The 15,727-nt window shown below is 37.5% G+C and overlaps 1 protein-coding gene across 2 annotated transcripts; it reads right to left on the reverse strand.

Moving 5' to 3' along the window:
- Positions 1–838: 838 nt before the first annotated feature.
- Positions 839–10,780, reverse strand: LOC112152674 (sodium- and chloride-dependent GABA transporter 1). Of its 2 annotated transcripts, XM_024282404.2 has the most exons (14): positions 10,516–10,780; positions 10,000–10,131; positions 9,744–9,844; positions 8,548–8,657; positions 8,336–8,468; positions 6,080–6,214; positions 5,903–6,006; positions 5,706–5,830; positions 5,479–5,591; positions 4,720–4,851; positions 4,450–4,552; positions 4,117–4,217; positions 3,469–3,636; positions 839–1,811 (listed from the first exon to the last, which is right to left on the reverse strand). In XM_024282404.2, exons 1-14 carry the CDS (start codon positions 10,754–10,756, stop codon positions 1,716–1,718), a joined length of 1,794 nt encoding a protein of 597 aa, XP_024138172.1. In that variant the 5' UTR covers positions 10,757–10,780; the 3' UTR covers positions 839–1,715. The 2 variants fall into 2 exon arrangements, with proteins under 2 accessions (XP_024138172.1, XP_036066240.1); XM_036210347.1 differs by having other exon boundaries at positions 5,706–6,006.
- Positions 10,781–15,727: the final 4,947 nt, after the last annotated feature.

Consider the following 15,727-nt stretch of genomic DNA (forward strand, 5'->3'; position numbering starts at 1 on the left):
TGGTCAAATGTTAGTGTTGGATGTAAGAATTGATTCAACTCTTTTACACTGGAGCTTAAAAAGTGTTTAGGCTGCTTTGGAGTTTAGCTATTTTTCAGCTACATGCTAGCTGTTTTGGCTAATTTAGGCTTTTTTAGGATTTTTTGAAATGTAGCTATTTTTTTCAGCTACATGCTAGCTGTTTTGGCTAACCTAATTTTTTTTAGGCTAATTTGGCATTTATCTAATATTTTAGCTCGCTTTCAGCTTCAGCCTTTTCAACATCAGCACTAGCATCTTCAGCGGTCAAATTCAGCTTACAGCATTCACACAATCGTTATCACAGGTAATGCTTTCAATCTAGTGCATAATTATGTTTAAAAAGTTATGGTTTAAAAATTAAAAAAATTTAGTTTTAGTCTGTTTAATAAATGTTTATCCTGTTTGGCCAGCGACCTAAAGTGTGTCTTGGATTTTGGCCCCTTTTACGATTGAGTTTGACACCCCTGATATACAGTAACATCTTCAGTGTTTAAAGGGTTTGTCAGTCAAGTGTCTTAAGTAAAAATGCTCAGCATGTTTACCCATCTGCCTAGACTACTTTCTGCAGCCTGTAGGTGCTGACCCTATAACTCTGTTACCAACACTCCCATTTTGTATCTTCAACTAACAAAAACAATTCTGTTTCCTCTTCTTCACGAGTCAACTACAGGGTCAATAGCTAAACAGTTTTCCTATGATGAATGAATAGTCATTTTAAAAAAAATCAACTTCATGAACAGCATTCATCCTCCATTCATCCTCGTTCCACCAGGTGTTCAAAGGTTCATTATTTAAAACAAAACACGTTTTGATTGAACACAATCAAGAATATAGTTTCTGAGTCTTTAATTTATTTATTTATTTATTTTGTACATATTCTGTTTTTGGGGGTACAACCAAAGCACATCTGCAATACTTGTATGTACAATACAATGATCTTTATGATCAAAGGAAACTAAAAAGTGACAAATTAAAGCAGATACAGAACCAAGAAAAAAAAAATCAGTCCCGAAATGATCTTTTCATCCTGTCTGCAGCTCATTTTACAAAAAGCTGAAAAGTTTTGACACATTCCCTCTGAGTTTAGACGTCATTGTTGATTAAAGGAAACTTAATTATTTTTCTTATAGGTGAACTTGACTTTATGTGTAACTTAATCCTATTTGGTTCAAAATTCTGGACTTTTCTGATGGTGGTGACAACAGTTATATTTCTTAAATTGTAATACATCTGTACCACTTTCTGAGCTTTAAATCATACATTTTAAAATATCTTTATTCAAAGTATTTATAACAATAATATTACATACATATAAATTTCAATCTGTCTGAGCAATAACCTTTAAATTAACACAAATAAAATATATTTTTACGTGTTTTATTTATACATGGAGGTCCTAATAGGCACGGACGGATACAATTTTTCTCTTGAACATATTGTGTTTTAAAGTGAGTGTATTTATCTATACAAAAGCATTTGGTGAATATTTCCCTTCACAGCAGTGTTTTAAACCAAATTTTAACCGTAGCAAAAGATTCAAATTTTCAGCTAAAGGAAAATTTTATGCATTAATCAACCATTTTCTAGCACAGTGTAAAAAAAAAAAGGTAAAGTGCTTTTTTTTCTGGAGACGAGACTCCCGTTTGTTAAATGTTAGTGCGACAGTCAGATCAGTTCAACGTTAGCGACCCTGGCTAGACAGGAGCTTCGCCCACGCTCCCTACACGTGTGAGTTCTTCACGCTCCAGCGGCTTCCCATCCTCCTGGGCAGTTGTCATCCTCCGCCAACGCTGGCCATGCAAAAGAGAGTTACGTCATGCTCAGATAAAGCGCTGAGCATTGATTTTTGAAAGTCTGTTGCTATGAGGTGAGTCGGGTGAACCAAGGATATGAATAAAACAGATATCATGCTTTCAGGTTTTAATAAACTCCTATTCGGGATGAAAGGGATTTTTAAAATACAGATACATAGAAAAAAATAGTTGCACGACTCAAATAACATATTTAGGAGGTCCAGACAGAGTCTTTTCCTATTGAAATTTGAGCTCGATTTTGGCCCATTTAGTTGAGCTGGTTGGGTTGATATTTAAGCCAAATCTTGCATTTTGTGACATGTGCACCAAATTTGTCAAAGATGTAACATAGATCTCCTCTTTCAGAGAAGCACATGATTCACGAGAAAAATCCAAAATTTGTAAAGATGGCAGCCATTTGTAAAGGTGGCAGCCATTTGTAAAGATGGCAGCCATTTGTAAAGATGATAGACATTTGTAAAGATGGTGGAAATTTGTAAAGATGGTAGACATTTGTAAAGATGGCAGACATTTGTAAAGATGGTAGACATTTGTAAAGATGGCAGCCATTTGTAAAGATGGTGGACATTTGTAAAGATGGTAGACATTTGTAAAGATGGTAGACATTTGTAAAGATGGTGGACATTTGTTAAGATGGCAGCCATTTGTAAAGATGGTGGACATTTGTAAAGATGGTGGACATTTGTAAAGATGGTAGACATTTGTTAAGATGGCAGCCATTTGTAAAGATGGCAGCCATTTGTAAAGTTAGCTGCAATTCGTAAAGGTAGCGACTATTTGTAAAGATGGGGGACATTTGTAAAGATGGTAGATATTTGTAAAGATGGTAGATATTTGTAAAGATGGTGGACATTTGTAAAGATGGTAGACATTTGTAAAGATGGTGGACATTTGTAAAGATGGTGGACATTTGTAAAAATGGTAGACATTTGTAAAGATGGTAGACATTTGTAAAGATGGTAGACATTTGTAATGATGGCAGCCATTTGTAAAGATGGCGGACATTTGTAAAGATGGTGGACATTTGTAAAGATGGTGGACATTTGTAAAGATGGTAGACATTTGTAAAGATGGTAGACATTTGTAAAGATGGTGGACATTTGTAAAGATGGTAGACATTTGTAAAGATGGCAGCCATTTGTTAAGATGGCAGCCATTTGTAAAGTTAGCTGCAATTCGTAAAGGTTGCGACTATTTGTAAAGATGGGGGACATTTGTAAAGATGGCGGACATTTTCAAAGATGGTGGACATTTTTAAAGCTGGCGAACATTTGTAAAGATGGCAGCCATTAGTAAAGATGGCGACTATCTGGAAAGAATTTGTAAAGATGGTGGCCATTTGTAAAGATGGCGACTATTTGTAAAGACACCAACTTTTTGTAAAGACAGAATATGTATATATGTGTATTACAACCTTGGATATTCTCGTGGCTAAGGCGTTTTTCTAAAATAGGAGATAAGGTACACCCATGCCAAATTGGTGCTTGTACCACAAAACCCACAGTTGTTTTAATAACTGACTCCATCTACAAGACATCATATAAACACAATTCAAAGCAAGTGTGGCTTACCTGTGTCACAGGACGCACAAACTAAAATAATGGAAGGTAATAAGTTTTATTTGACGATGTACCTGTTTAAAGCTGCCCTTGGTTGTGCAAAACATATAGATGACGTAGCCAGGGATCAATATCATAGACGACATAGCCATGAACCAGCCAATGACTTGGCCCCACATGGGAAACACATATTTCCCAAGAGTCAGAGGGGTCATCTCGATGGCACTGAAGGTGAACACACCCTGGAAAATAGAATATTAGCTTGTTGGTTTATTGTCATGGTTTTTGAGGTATACATTTCATTCTTTTAAAAAAAATAAAAGTAACAGATTATGGCTTAAATAATGTTTACTATGTGTATGTGCGTTTAGCATATGTCACTCACACCGAACAAGCTGAGGGGGGCTTCTTCTCATTATTATATTAAGCGGTGCAAATTTCACAAAACGGTTCATGAATTGAGAGAGACGCCATCCAAAAGCTACTACCAAACCCAAGTCTCTGATTGGTCCAAGTTCAGGCCAAATTCCAAAACTTTTCTTAATTGATCCAACATTTCACTTTTTACAGTGTGGGCCTGTTTTCCTTTGAGATACCACACAATGACTGAAGCTATAACAGCATAAATCATTAATCTAGATGCAGTCTGACTCCCTTTAGGTCATTGCACCCACACACATCCATTCAGCAGCAGTAGAGTTTAATTATCCTTCTTCTCCTACCAGACATATGAGAGGCGTGAAGACCAGCCAACACAGCTTCCACCAGACACATGGCCTATAGCCGATCATGTCCTCGATGTTCTTGTAGAATCTTTCCGCTCCTGTAACACAAAGAGGAGACAACAAAAGGATAGCACAAACACAGAAACAGCCAAGTGGACAGAATCTCCTCATAGAAAACAGATGGTTGTAATTTCCTGTTGGACAATCACAATATGTATGGAAATCTCATCCAAATAATTAAAAACGGTGTTTATTTTAAATGTGTTCTGCAAGGTTTGGTTTTGTCTAATAGCTTGTGAGTGACAAAAGAGCAAAAATATTTTTCCTCACCATAAAACCAAGATATGGAGACGGTTTCAAAGAAGACGAGGAACAGCAAACACATTCCGCTAGCAGAGTAGTAATCAAACATCTTGAACACGTACAGACCACCCTGGGAGATTCCAACACACAAGCAGACATCCGTGCAGAGAAGCTGCTTTAAAGACTTCATATTAACATCTCAGTCTGTGATCGATGCAACACCGATGATGATCGTACACAGCAGGTGGAGGAAGTTTCTACTATGAGATACATGAGGGTATTCAATAAAGAACACACCTGAGTGATGTTGGAGAAGCCGATGATGAAGGAGATGAAGCAAACAATGAGGATGAAGACCTTCTTCCTCTTCCTCAACACCAGAGGGTATTCATCCATGAGAGCTGTGATGAAACCCTCAACGGTACAGAACTAAAACGCAAAAACAACCCGATTATCACCCCTAAACTCATTTTCGGACTCTGATTTATATAACATTAACATAAAAAATGAATTATTAAAACTAGTTTATGTCTTTGATTTTATTTTGCTGTTAAAATATTATAACTAAAATATTATATGGCGCTCCAAGGGGCGGTCAATAACATCTGAGAAAGTATAATTCTGTTTTAGATGTTTTTTTTTTCTCCAACTATTTAGTTTTATTTCAGTTTCAATGACCCACATATGTTTCTGTTTTAGATAATTGACTCTTTATCTATTTAAGTTTTTCAGTTGCTTATTGTTGGCGTTCTGGTTTGCCACTCTGTTTTTTTTTTTTTTTTTTCGTTTTTTGGTTAATTTTCTTTAAATTATTTGTGAATGATGGTAGTTTTGTCATATTTTTGTTACTCCTTAAGTTGTATTTTGATCTGTAAAACTATTAAAAGTCCTGTATAGCCATAATATTTAAAAATATTTAAGTGTGCAACAGAGAAACGGGTAATATTCCTCTACAAAAGTCTCATTAGACCCACTATACCGTACAGCTAATGATCCACGCACAATAAACTCTAGATTAGAAGCGATAAGACGGCATCAAGTGAGTTTAGTTTGTACCTGGCTGTCCAGGCCGAGCATCAGGAGCATGGAGAAAAAGAGGACGGCCCAAAGCGAGGAAAGGGGAAGCTGCGTGACGGCCTGAGGATAAGCTAAAAATGCTAAACCCGGGCCTAAAAAAACAAAAAGAAACACCTCTTAACATTAGATATTTTATGTTTTTGCAGTTTCAAATTTTCAAAAAATGTTTAAAATCAAATTTCGACACATAAAAAAAAAAAAAGTACCAGATGCAGCCAGTTCCTGCACAGGTTTCTTTGTTATGTAAGACATGAAGCCCACAATTGAGAAGATGACAAATCCTGCAAACATGCTGGTGCAGGAGTTGATGCAGCACACTATAATGGAGTCTCTGGAAACAAGAAAAAAATACAAGTAAAAAAAACACAAAGTAAATCTTTCGTTTTGATTTTCCTGTCTGTACTTGTAGACGTCATTGTTGTAAGGGTTGTAGCTTCCCAGAGCGATGAGTGAGCCCAAACCCAGTCCGTATGAAAAGAAGATCTGAGTGGCTGCGTCCAGCCACACCTGTGAAGCCAAAAACACCAAAATGCTCAGTTTGAGCTTTTATTATTATCTTTACCGATAAAAGTTGACCCACCTCAGATCGGGCGAGTTTATTGAAGTCTGGAGTGATGTAGAAGCGGATCCCATCGATGGCGCCGGGCAGAGTGACCCCTCGGAAGAACAGAATGAAGAGCATGACGTAGGGATACGTGGCTGAGAAATACACCACCTGAAAGACCCAAACGTTTTAGGATACAGAGTCAGAAATGGTTTCTGCAGTATCATCTCCATGTGCTCACAGTTCTGCTGCATGATGATTACACTTAATTGGTGCGGTCCGTCCACGCCAGGCCCCTCGGGGAATCCTTTTTTCTCACTTCTCTCCGAATCTACCCATTTAAATCCAATTATCCCTGACAGGAAATGTGTTTCTGCTCATAAACTCAACTCCAATGTGTAACCTCAAAATCCCTGATACTTTTAAAGATTTTATTTTTATATCTCTCACATTTAAACCACTTAACTGTCTTTAAAATGGGTTTTTTTAAAACTGATTAAACCAGAGTAAAATGCAATGATCTGAATTTGTGAGTAAAAGTAGGATAAAGCTACGATTGTTGAGTGAAAAACTGCAGTTTTTCAAGTGGATTAAAGTAAAAAACTTAATTTTAGTAAAGTAGAGACTTTTGTTTTTGAGAAAAAAAAATCAAAATAAAATGTTTCAATAGCAAAATCTTAATTTAAAGGGTAACTAAACCCTAAATCCATTTTTTTTGGCTGTTGACCTCTGTAAATTGAGCTTTAGAAGTTCTGTCTGTTGGTCTTTGCCAAATTTCTGAAAAAAAAATAAAATAAACGTGTTTAATTCTTAAAAACACAGTCAAAAACAGTCTGTGTGCTGCCCCCTATAGGTTGAAACGAGGTATTACAGTTTAATTTCATGGTTGGTCAAACCTTTTAAGTCATGATCTTCAGCTCTAGTATTGGGTGTGTTTGAGATCATGCAGGTGGACGCAGCGCCGCGCAGATCGCCTGGATTGCAGTGCATGTTGGGTAGTTTTGACATATGTCAATCATCATGAAAATATCGCGAGAAAGAGGCGGGTACAAGGTGCCTACTCAGGCGGGTGCAGCTGGAAATCTGGACACAATTTTGTATTTATAAATAATCGTCGACAGCAAGCTCCCCAGTTCCAATAATTCAACAACATTTTATTCTTTCACAGTTCTTTACAGTATATCTGTCAGGAGTTAGAGCTCTGTCGCCCCCTCTGGTCACCGGTGGGAACCATCTCCAGAGTACTGATTGCACTACATCTCCCAGCAACCCCAGCGCACAGTTCCTGGATGCTGCTCAGCTGGCTTTCATTTGCTAATCACCAACAGGAGACTTAAGCACTGCTCAGAGCCTCACTCAGTGCGAAGTATTGTTTGTGCCATTCTGTCTGCGTTACTGAGTGGTTCTATCTGGAGCTTACCCTATTCTATCTCTGATCGTCTCTTCTTGGATGATCCCATAGGTATGATTGACCTCTGTCTGTCTGACCCTGATTTAGTTTTGTGGACTTTTGGACTTGCATCTTTACTCTAGTTCATGAAAGTCAAAAAGCGGTTGGTCTTTTGTTGAGGCAACATTTGGAACACTTCACACTTCTTGCTGTGAAGAACTCTGCACAGCTGACGCTCATTTTCCATCAATGGCATCAGTGTGAACCTCCTGAACTGGAATGGCTTTAGCTGGACCCCTACGTTTCATCTTCTCAACCTCCCTGTCAATGTCCAATGTAGCCAATGGAGGCTGCTCCTTTTAATCTGTAGGAGGTTCTTCCCTTCCATGCAAAGGGTCTGTGCAATGGACGACCTAAAAGCCCACTTCATTTTTGGTTCCAGTCTATATGTGACATAACTGATCAACAGTCGGACAAAAACGTATCGGGAAGTCTGACTTCAGGAGTCAGGTCTTTGCAACCACAGAAGGAGCCATCCCCTGAATATTAACCTTCACCTGGTCTCTGCTCTTCACACTACATCTCCCATCAACCACCTCTTTCTGTGTCCGGATTTTCCACCAGCTGTTGCTCATTCAGTAATTACTACTACTATATTTAATCTAGAGCAGAGCTCGGTGTAGAGTCTTGTATGTCCTCTTCCCAACAATCTGAGCGTTGTACTTTTCCCTGCCTCTCTATTGTTTTGACCTCAGTCTGTTTGACTACGTTTTCGTCTCGCCCTGGTCTAGTTTGTCTTGCCTGATCTTTGGCTTTTGTACTCCTTGACCTTTCACTCGTACCTCGTTAATAAACTCAGTTGCTTACGGATCCAAACACCTCAACCTCTTTGTTACACTGACCTTTCCAGTCCACTCCACTCCTTTCCAGATTGAAAAGTAGACAAGGACCCACGCTAAGGCCAGAGTCCCCACTAGAGGCCAGCGGAGCTCTCCTGGTTCCTCCAGACCACTGGACATCTGGTGCATGTTCCGCCTGTAGAAGGACACAGGGACACTGAACTCCGGCTGAGAGAAGAGCAAACTTATCCGGGTCAATATTTGACTCGACTTACTCCCAGAACTCGGTCACAGCACTGGTAAGGTTGGTGGTGTCTGTTAGGGAGTAGTTGGAAAAACAGCTCTCTGTATTCCAAGGGTTATTACAGCTCTGCCAGGGCAGTTCCTGCACACAAGCAGATTCAAACCACATTGAAATATTTGGTGTTATATAGCATAATGCTTCATTCCCCTTTCGGCAGGGGGGTTCAGTAAGTCAATGTAGAGATTTGATCTGAGGTCCTGTGGCTAAATTTGGGTAGTAGACGTGGCAAAGTTGAGGGATGTTTTAAGTAACTCGATCAGCAGATTAAAAAAAAAATCCAAAATGGCCGCTCAGTGTGGGTATTTTCATCCTAAACTTCCTTTTTTATTAAAAAAAAACTCAGTGGGGTTGCTGGAGACTATCCCGATTACTGTAGCGCAAAGGCAGGGTCCACCCTGGACTGGTCGCCAGTCTGTGACAGAGGCGCGATTGAGTCTGCTACGCTAGCTACCTATTGGATAGCATAGTTAGCGCTGCTAAAAACTTTGGCGGTTGCTCCTCGACCGTGGTCCCAGGGGATCGAGCAGCAAATTTAAGGCACAAAACGCGTCCAGTGTGAATGCAGGATACAAATTTTGTTTGTCGATTTAATTTTTTAAATAAATAAGACATATATCATATTTCTCAGGTTTTTAGCCAACAGAATTTGAAAATAAAGCATTTTTTCTGCATGCACAGATTCAAAACTGATACTGAATAATACTGATAATTATAAATTTAGGAAAGTAAATAAATAATAATACTGAACAAAACTGAAAATTCACAAATAAATCTGTATTTCTGGGCTATTGGGTATTTCAAACAATCATTACACGCAGTACATAAATTCCAGAACTATAAAAGATTCATACAAATACATTTATGTAACTGGATTAGTGTTGTAATTCCTATTTATTATGATTTTTTCGTGACAGTTAGAAAGAATTAGTAATAAAGTTTTCCCCATCAGCCCTTATTTTCTTGATGTGCTACCAATATCATCTGAATTGTAACTTTTACTTTTGTGTCAGAAAATGCAAAAATTAGCAATAAGTCAGAAGAAAATGATAAAATTTCTTTGAAAACTGAAAGTGATGCTAGGAATACTTATGTATATACTGTAAAATCTCCTAAAAAATCTTAATTTACACATTTTGTTTGTCTTATTCTGTGGGTAAAGAAACATACCGAACTGAAGGAGTTAAATAAATAGTAAAGAGCCCAGGAAATGATGATGATGTAGTAGATGTTGAGCCAGAAGGACAGGACCACTGCAGCCAGACCAACACCTGAGACGATAGAACACATCAGTACCACACAATACATACACTTCAACTGGGTGGACACAAACATGAAGTATTATTGAGTAAGTAATCATCTTTTCTGAATATGTCCTCCATAAAACTGATCAAAAACACAACTTTCATCATTTCTAGAGTTCCACCTTTCATCATGGGAATGAGTCTCCACACCCCCAGGCCCCCCACTGAGGTGAACTGTCCCAGAGCTGTCTCCAGAAAGAACAGGGGGATCCCGGCGAACACCAGCGTCATGAAGTACGGGATGAGGAATGCTCCTGACACATAAATTCAGACATAAAGCACAGATTTAAAACAAAAAAAATGATGAAAATTGATGAATTTTTCACCAAAAAGTGTTGAAAACAGAGGAATTTGTCCTCAATCATATTTAGAAAACATCATCTACTTTGTTTTTTTGATAATATGTTATAAGAGGGTTTTAAAAATGTTGTAAAATATGTTTAATTTTGTGTCTTAGTCTGTCAGTTTGTTAGTGAAAATCCCTTAAGGTAGTAATTTTGATTTATCTTGGATTTCCATTAAAATGAATGACATTCCTCATGGTCTTTATATCTGTCTAACGTGCTGCAATTTCACCAGTTAATATTTCAACAGGAAATTAAAACCACTTACAGGTCGTTCTCCCATTTCCCACTCACCTCCGCCGTTTTTCCCACATAAATAAGGAAACCTCCAGACATTTCCTAATCCAATAGCGTATCCCACACAAGACAGTAGGAAGTCAAACTTCCCTTTCCAGCCTCCTCTTTCAGGAATGTCCTCCTTCTTATCCTTCTCGTCTGCAGGGGGAGCTGAAGGATCCATGCTGTCAGTGGGGACGGCTTGTTTGACGTCGGACGGGGAGTTCAAGTCCACCGTACTCTTCCCAGTCTTCCCCATTGTGGCAGTCCACAGCCTGGGATGTACTTCAGAGTCCTTAAATGTCTCACTTTGGATCTGGATGGTGATTGACCAGAATCGCAGGGACGCGTTGACTCATTAACTGCAGAGAGGGGCTGAAAGAGAGCAGAGAAGTTACTCATTTTACAACTATTCGTCTGTTTTAGCTAAAACATCAGATCTCTACTGTAATTTGTCAATGATCAAATTGTGAAGGATGCCTCAAAAACGAAAGATTACGTCTTCCAGAGTAAACTATATCCCTATAAATGATCATATATTGTCTCTGGAACACTAAAAAATGATTTATTTACGATATACGAGTTATTTTTGTGGACTCTTTTTAAACCCGCAAGTAAAACGGCTCAATCTCTGAGGCTCCGCCTTTCGCTCTGTGAGGGTTCCACCCACATCCTGTGTGGGTGTTTATTGCTATGTGTATTTCTATTTACTAGATGGATGAAGATTACCATTATTGGTATTTAATCATTATTTATACATTTATTTAGAACAATCAACAAAACTGATTAAAAAAAACAGATTTTAAACTTTTTTTTGTCAATCTTCTGGTTCAGCAGTAAAACAACATAAAAAGGATAAAAATTACTGCTGTTTTGGGTAAATTAACAGCATAACCTGAAAATGTTCTCCACAGTTTTCTATCCTCAAAGTTCTTCAATATTTTACATTTCTAGCATCACATATTGGTGGAGAGCCCGAATGAAAAAAGTATTTTTTTTTTTTTCAGCAGAATCAGCTGATTCACGTTGATGACATCCGCCTTTCAGCAGCGCGAGGCTGCGTTTCTTCGAAATAAACTGGAGTTTCGTTAATTGCGTCAACTGTGGAAGAGTTACCATAACCAAAAGAATGTAAAGTTATGTCTGTTCGTAAGCTTAAAATCCTTCATTAATCTGCACGTCAGAGCAAAAATACATCAGAGAGATATAGTATGTCCTTTCCATCAAACTCATTTTGACAGGTGACCTTTGACCTCCACATTCCGATGTGATGACGTAACAATTTGATATCAATTTGATATATACTTTATATAAACTTTATATCAAATTGATATCAAATTGTTACGTCATCACATCGGAATGTGGAGGTCAAAGGTCACCTGTCAAAATGAGTTTGATGGAAAGGACATACTATATCTCTCTTACATCGTCCCCAATTGATATTTTGATCATATTTTACTACAATTTACTACATTTATAAAGATCGCGAATCAGCGATCTTGTATGTCGCGAATATCCGTACTCGAATTTTTGGGAGCAAATCGCAAGTACCAGAGCACCCGGACACTCGTTACAGCCCTACTGCTTTATGTCTGATTGCCTGCCGCCTGCCCTGACCCTCGCCTAGACTCTGACAGCTCTAGACTCTTCTTGGATGCTCCCTTGATATTGATTGACCTCTGCCTGTCTGAACTTGATTTAGCTTTGTGGACTTTTACCTGTGCCTAGATCCTGTATGAACTAATAAACCTGCTGCCCGTTTGACTGAAACCACAATTTTAGTGTCCCATTCATGATCATGTCTGCAACGATTGTCACTTCTGTGTTTTGAGTCCCTGATTGGTCACCGTGCTGCGTTGCCATCAGTTAACGCAGTCGATGTGTTTGTACCTTGAGCCTCCTGACATAATGATTGCCTAATTTGTGTATTTACAGTAAAAGAAATATATTTGTGACAGTTGCGTTTGTACATTTGTGTAGCCTTGCATTTGCCCAACAAGGATGGACTCCAGAAACCCCAAAATGGACGGAATAACTAATAACGAGCATCCACAGGAAAAAAAAGAGCAAGATTTACCGTAAAAATCCAGGGAAAACACAAGTATCATTTTGGAATCATGTTCCTAAGCACCCACAAATGAAATTGTGCAAGACTTTGTATCTGTAGCTCTGTGATTTTATCATCGAGCGAACCATTCAGACGACAAATCTTTGAAATCAGATGAAAAATGCGAGGCATGAACTGTAAACCTGAAAGCTTTAATAAAAAGCTCAGTCATTCTGCTGATTGCACTGACTTCATTTCACCTTATCTGTGCAGCCTCTCTGCTCTGGAGCATGCAGCACAAATATTCTCAAAGGGATGTTATCAGAGCCGCCGAAAAACAAACCAAAGCATCAAATATTGTAAATGGACGGAGACATCCTGGATCCTTTTTTTTAATAACACTTAATGGCTTAAAGGGTAATTCTTTACATTAGCTTTTAACATAAACACTCTTACAGCAATAAAGAAAACCTCCTGATGCATTAACTGTTGTGTACTAATACAGTACCACAAACTTCACATTTAAAAGCTAAAGAAGTTTATGTTCACTCTGGAACTTAATATTGATTGATTGTTGTTTTCCGATAGGATCCTGGCTGTTATATCATAGCATGCTGATCATTAGGAGGAAGTTGCTGATGTTTGTAAACATTGATTGACCCAAAAATAGTGTAGATTGCTGTACGCAATCAAGGTTAAGTATAGATTCTCTTAAAAAAAAAAAACGTTGCAAAAAGACATGAATCTTTTCTGAATTGACTTATTTTAGTTTCATGACGTTTTGTTGTTCATTAGAAGATGCAAAAGATTTGAAAAAAAAATTAGACTCACTTTAAAAAGACAGATTTAATACAAATGGACCTCACTGCGTAACTAGTGATTATTGTTTTTTTTCATTAATTTTTGATATGATTAGAGTAGATTTAGGTAGATTAGCAATAAGCCTTAAAAATATAGTCCATGAATATATTTAATCTTTTACAGTAATTTTCGAAAAAATCAGAGTTTAGCTAATATTTTAGCAATATACTAACGTTTTTTGCTAATTTGTTATCTATTTGGGTTTTTAGGCTAATTTAGAGTTTAACTTCTATTTTAGCAACAGGCTAACATGTTTAACTAGTTTAGTTAGGAATTTTAGGCCACTTTAGAGTTTAGCTAGTATTTAAGGAAATATGTTAGCTTTTATGGTTAATTTGACATCTACTGAGGGTTTTTATGTTAATTTGGAGTTTAGCTAATATTTTTGCAACATGCTAACGTTTTTGGCTAATTTGTTATCTACTGGGGGTTTTTTAGGGTAATTTAGAGTTTAGTTTCTGTTTTATCAACATGCTAACAGTTTTGACAAATTGAGTTTACTGAGGAATTTTAGACTATTTTGGAGTTTAGCTAGTATTTAAGCAATGAGCTAGCTTTTTGGCTAATTTGGTTTCTACTGAGGTTTTTTGTGCTAACTTGGAGTTCACCTAATATTTTAGCAACATGCTAACATTTTTGGCTAATTTGTTATCTACTGAGGTTTTTTAGGCTAATTTAGAGTTTAGTTTCTTATTTGGCCAATGTTTTTGACTGCTTTGGTTTAGTGAGGAATTTTAGGCTATTTTGGAGTTTAGCTAGTATTTAAGGAAATATGTTAGCTTTTATGGCTTATTTGACATCTACTGAGGGTTTTTATGTTAATTTGGAGTTTAGCTCATATTTTAGCAACATGCTAACGTTTTGGCAAATTTGTTATCTACTGAGGTTTTTATTGGCTAATTTAGAGTTTAGCTTCTGTCTTAGAAACAGAAACATTTTGACTGATTTAGTTTAATGAGGAAATTTAGCCTTTTTTGAGTTTAGCTAGTATTTGAGCAATAAGCTAGCTTTTTTTTGGCTAATTTGGCATCTATCAATGTTTTTTTTTTCTTTTGGGCTTTAGCCCACATTCAAGCAACACAATAAATATTTTTGCAAAATTGCCATATATCAGGGATTTTTAAGCAATTTTACAGCCAAAATTTCTGAAATTTAGGTCAACTTCAGTGCACATTCATTGTTCTTTAACTAAATTACCAGTCTTTTCTTTAGCAAATTTAACATTTTTGGATTTTCAGCAAATCCCTTCAGCAAATAAAGTAAATTACATCACCATTTCAGCAAAAAGCTTCAGCATCTTCAGTGTCTACTTTTAGCAAAAATAATTCACACTGGCATTTTTGCAGGTAATGCAACTTTTCTTGTTCAAATAACTTTTTTCCACATAAATTCACTATGAAACATGAAAAATGTTCCCCCCCAAAAAGTAAATTTTCTATGACATCTGCCAACTCACTAGCTTTACCTTACAGTTGGCTATAAATAAGTTTGTGGACAATCTTTTTTTGGAACCACGGACATAAAAAATTAATATATACAGCTGAAGTTCATCCTACCTGTCAGGCTTCCAGCTCCTCTGTCAGGTTATCAGCTCCACATGTACAGCACTCCAGTCCCCGACTCTTCAGTGTGACATCCAGAGGGTAACCTTAAAAGCTTCAGATTACTCAGGTTTAGTTGAACCCACAGAATGCTTGTCGCTCTGTTTGGGATATTGAAACTCACTGTCCAGTCTTTAGGAAGTAGCTGGTCCTGCAGTGGGTATTGAGTGTTTGATAATAAAGTTCGATCCATCCACTTTGATTACAGTTGAGATCTGACTTGTGAGGCCCCGTGGCCATTGGGGGATACAAACATCAATTGGCCAACTCTGGTGGGGAACTCTCGCAGCATTGGTGGTGTGTGTTTGTGCGCGGTGCATTCGTGTTTGTCCTGAAAGCTGCAGTCAGAACTGGCCAGCACTGTTACCATGGTAATTCTTTACAGAGGAGGGCCTGCTCAGTGAAAGAGTTCGTGGAGTTTGGGGAAAATAGAAGACGCACTGGCCCTCTCACAAGAACTGGAAATGAGATATTGCCAAAATCAAATTTTGACAAATTGGGAAAAAGAAACTTCTCTAATGTTAGCCTACGCTTAAACGTTTGGAAACAGTGGAACATTTTATATGGAGCGGGGCAGAAGACTTTGGAAGGAAGGCAAATGAGAACAGCAAAGTGGAAGAGTATTACAAATGAAAGGATCAAAAATAAGTTGCTTTTGTTATTTTTACAATGCTTAAAGACTCACTCCAAAGAAAAACATATTTTTTGTGTGTTTTTAACA

This window comes from Oryzias melastigma, linkage group LG23, assembly GCF_002922805.2.
Source record: "Oryzias melastigma strain HK-1 linkage group LG23, ASM292280v2, whole genome shotgun sequence".
Classification (NCBI taxonomy): domain Eukaryota; kingdom Metazoa; phylum Chordata; class Actinopteri; order Beloniformes; family Adrianichthyidae; genus Oryzias; species Oryzias melastigma.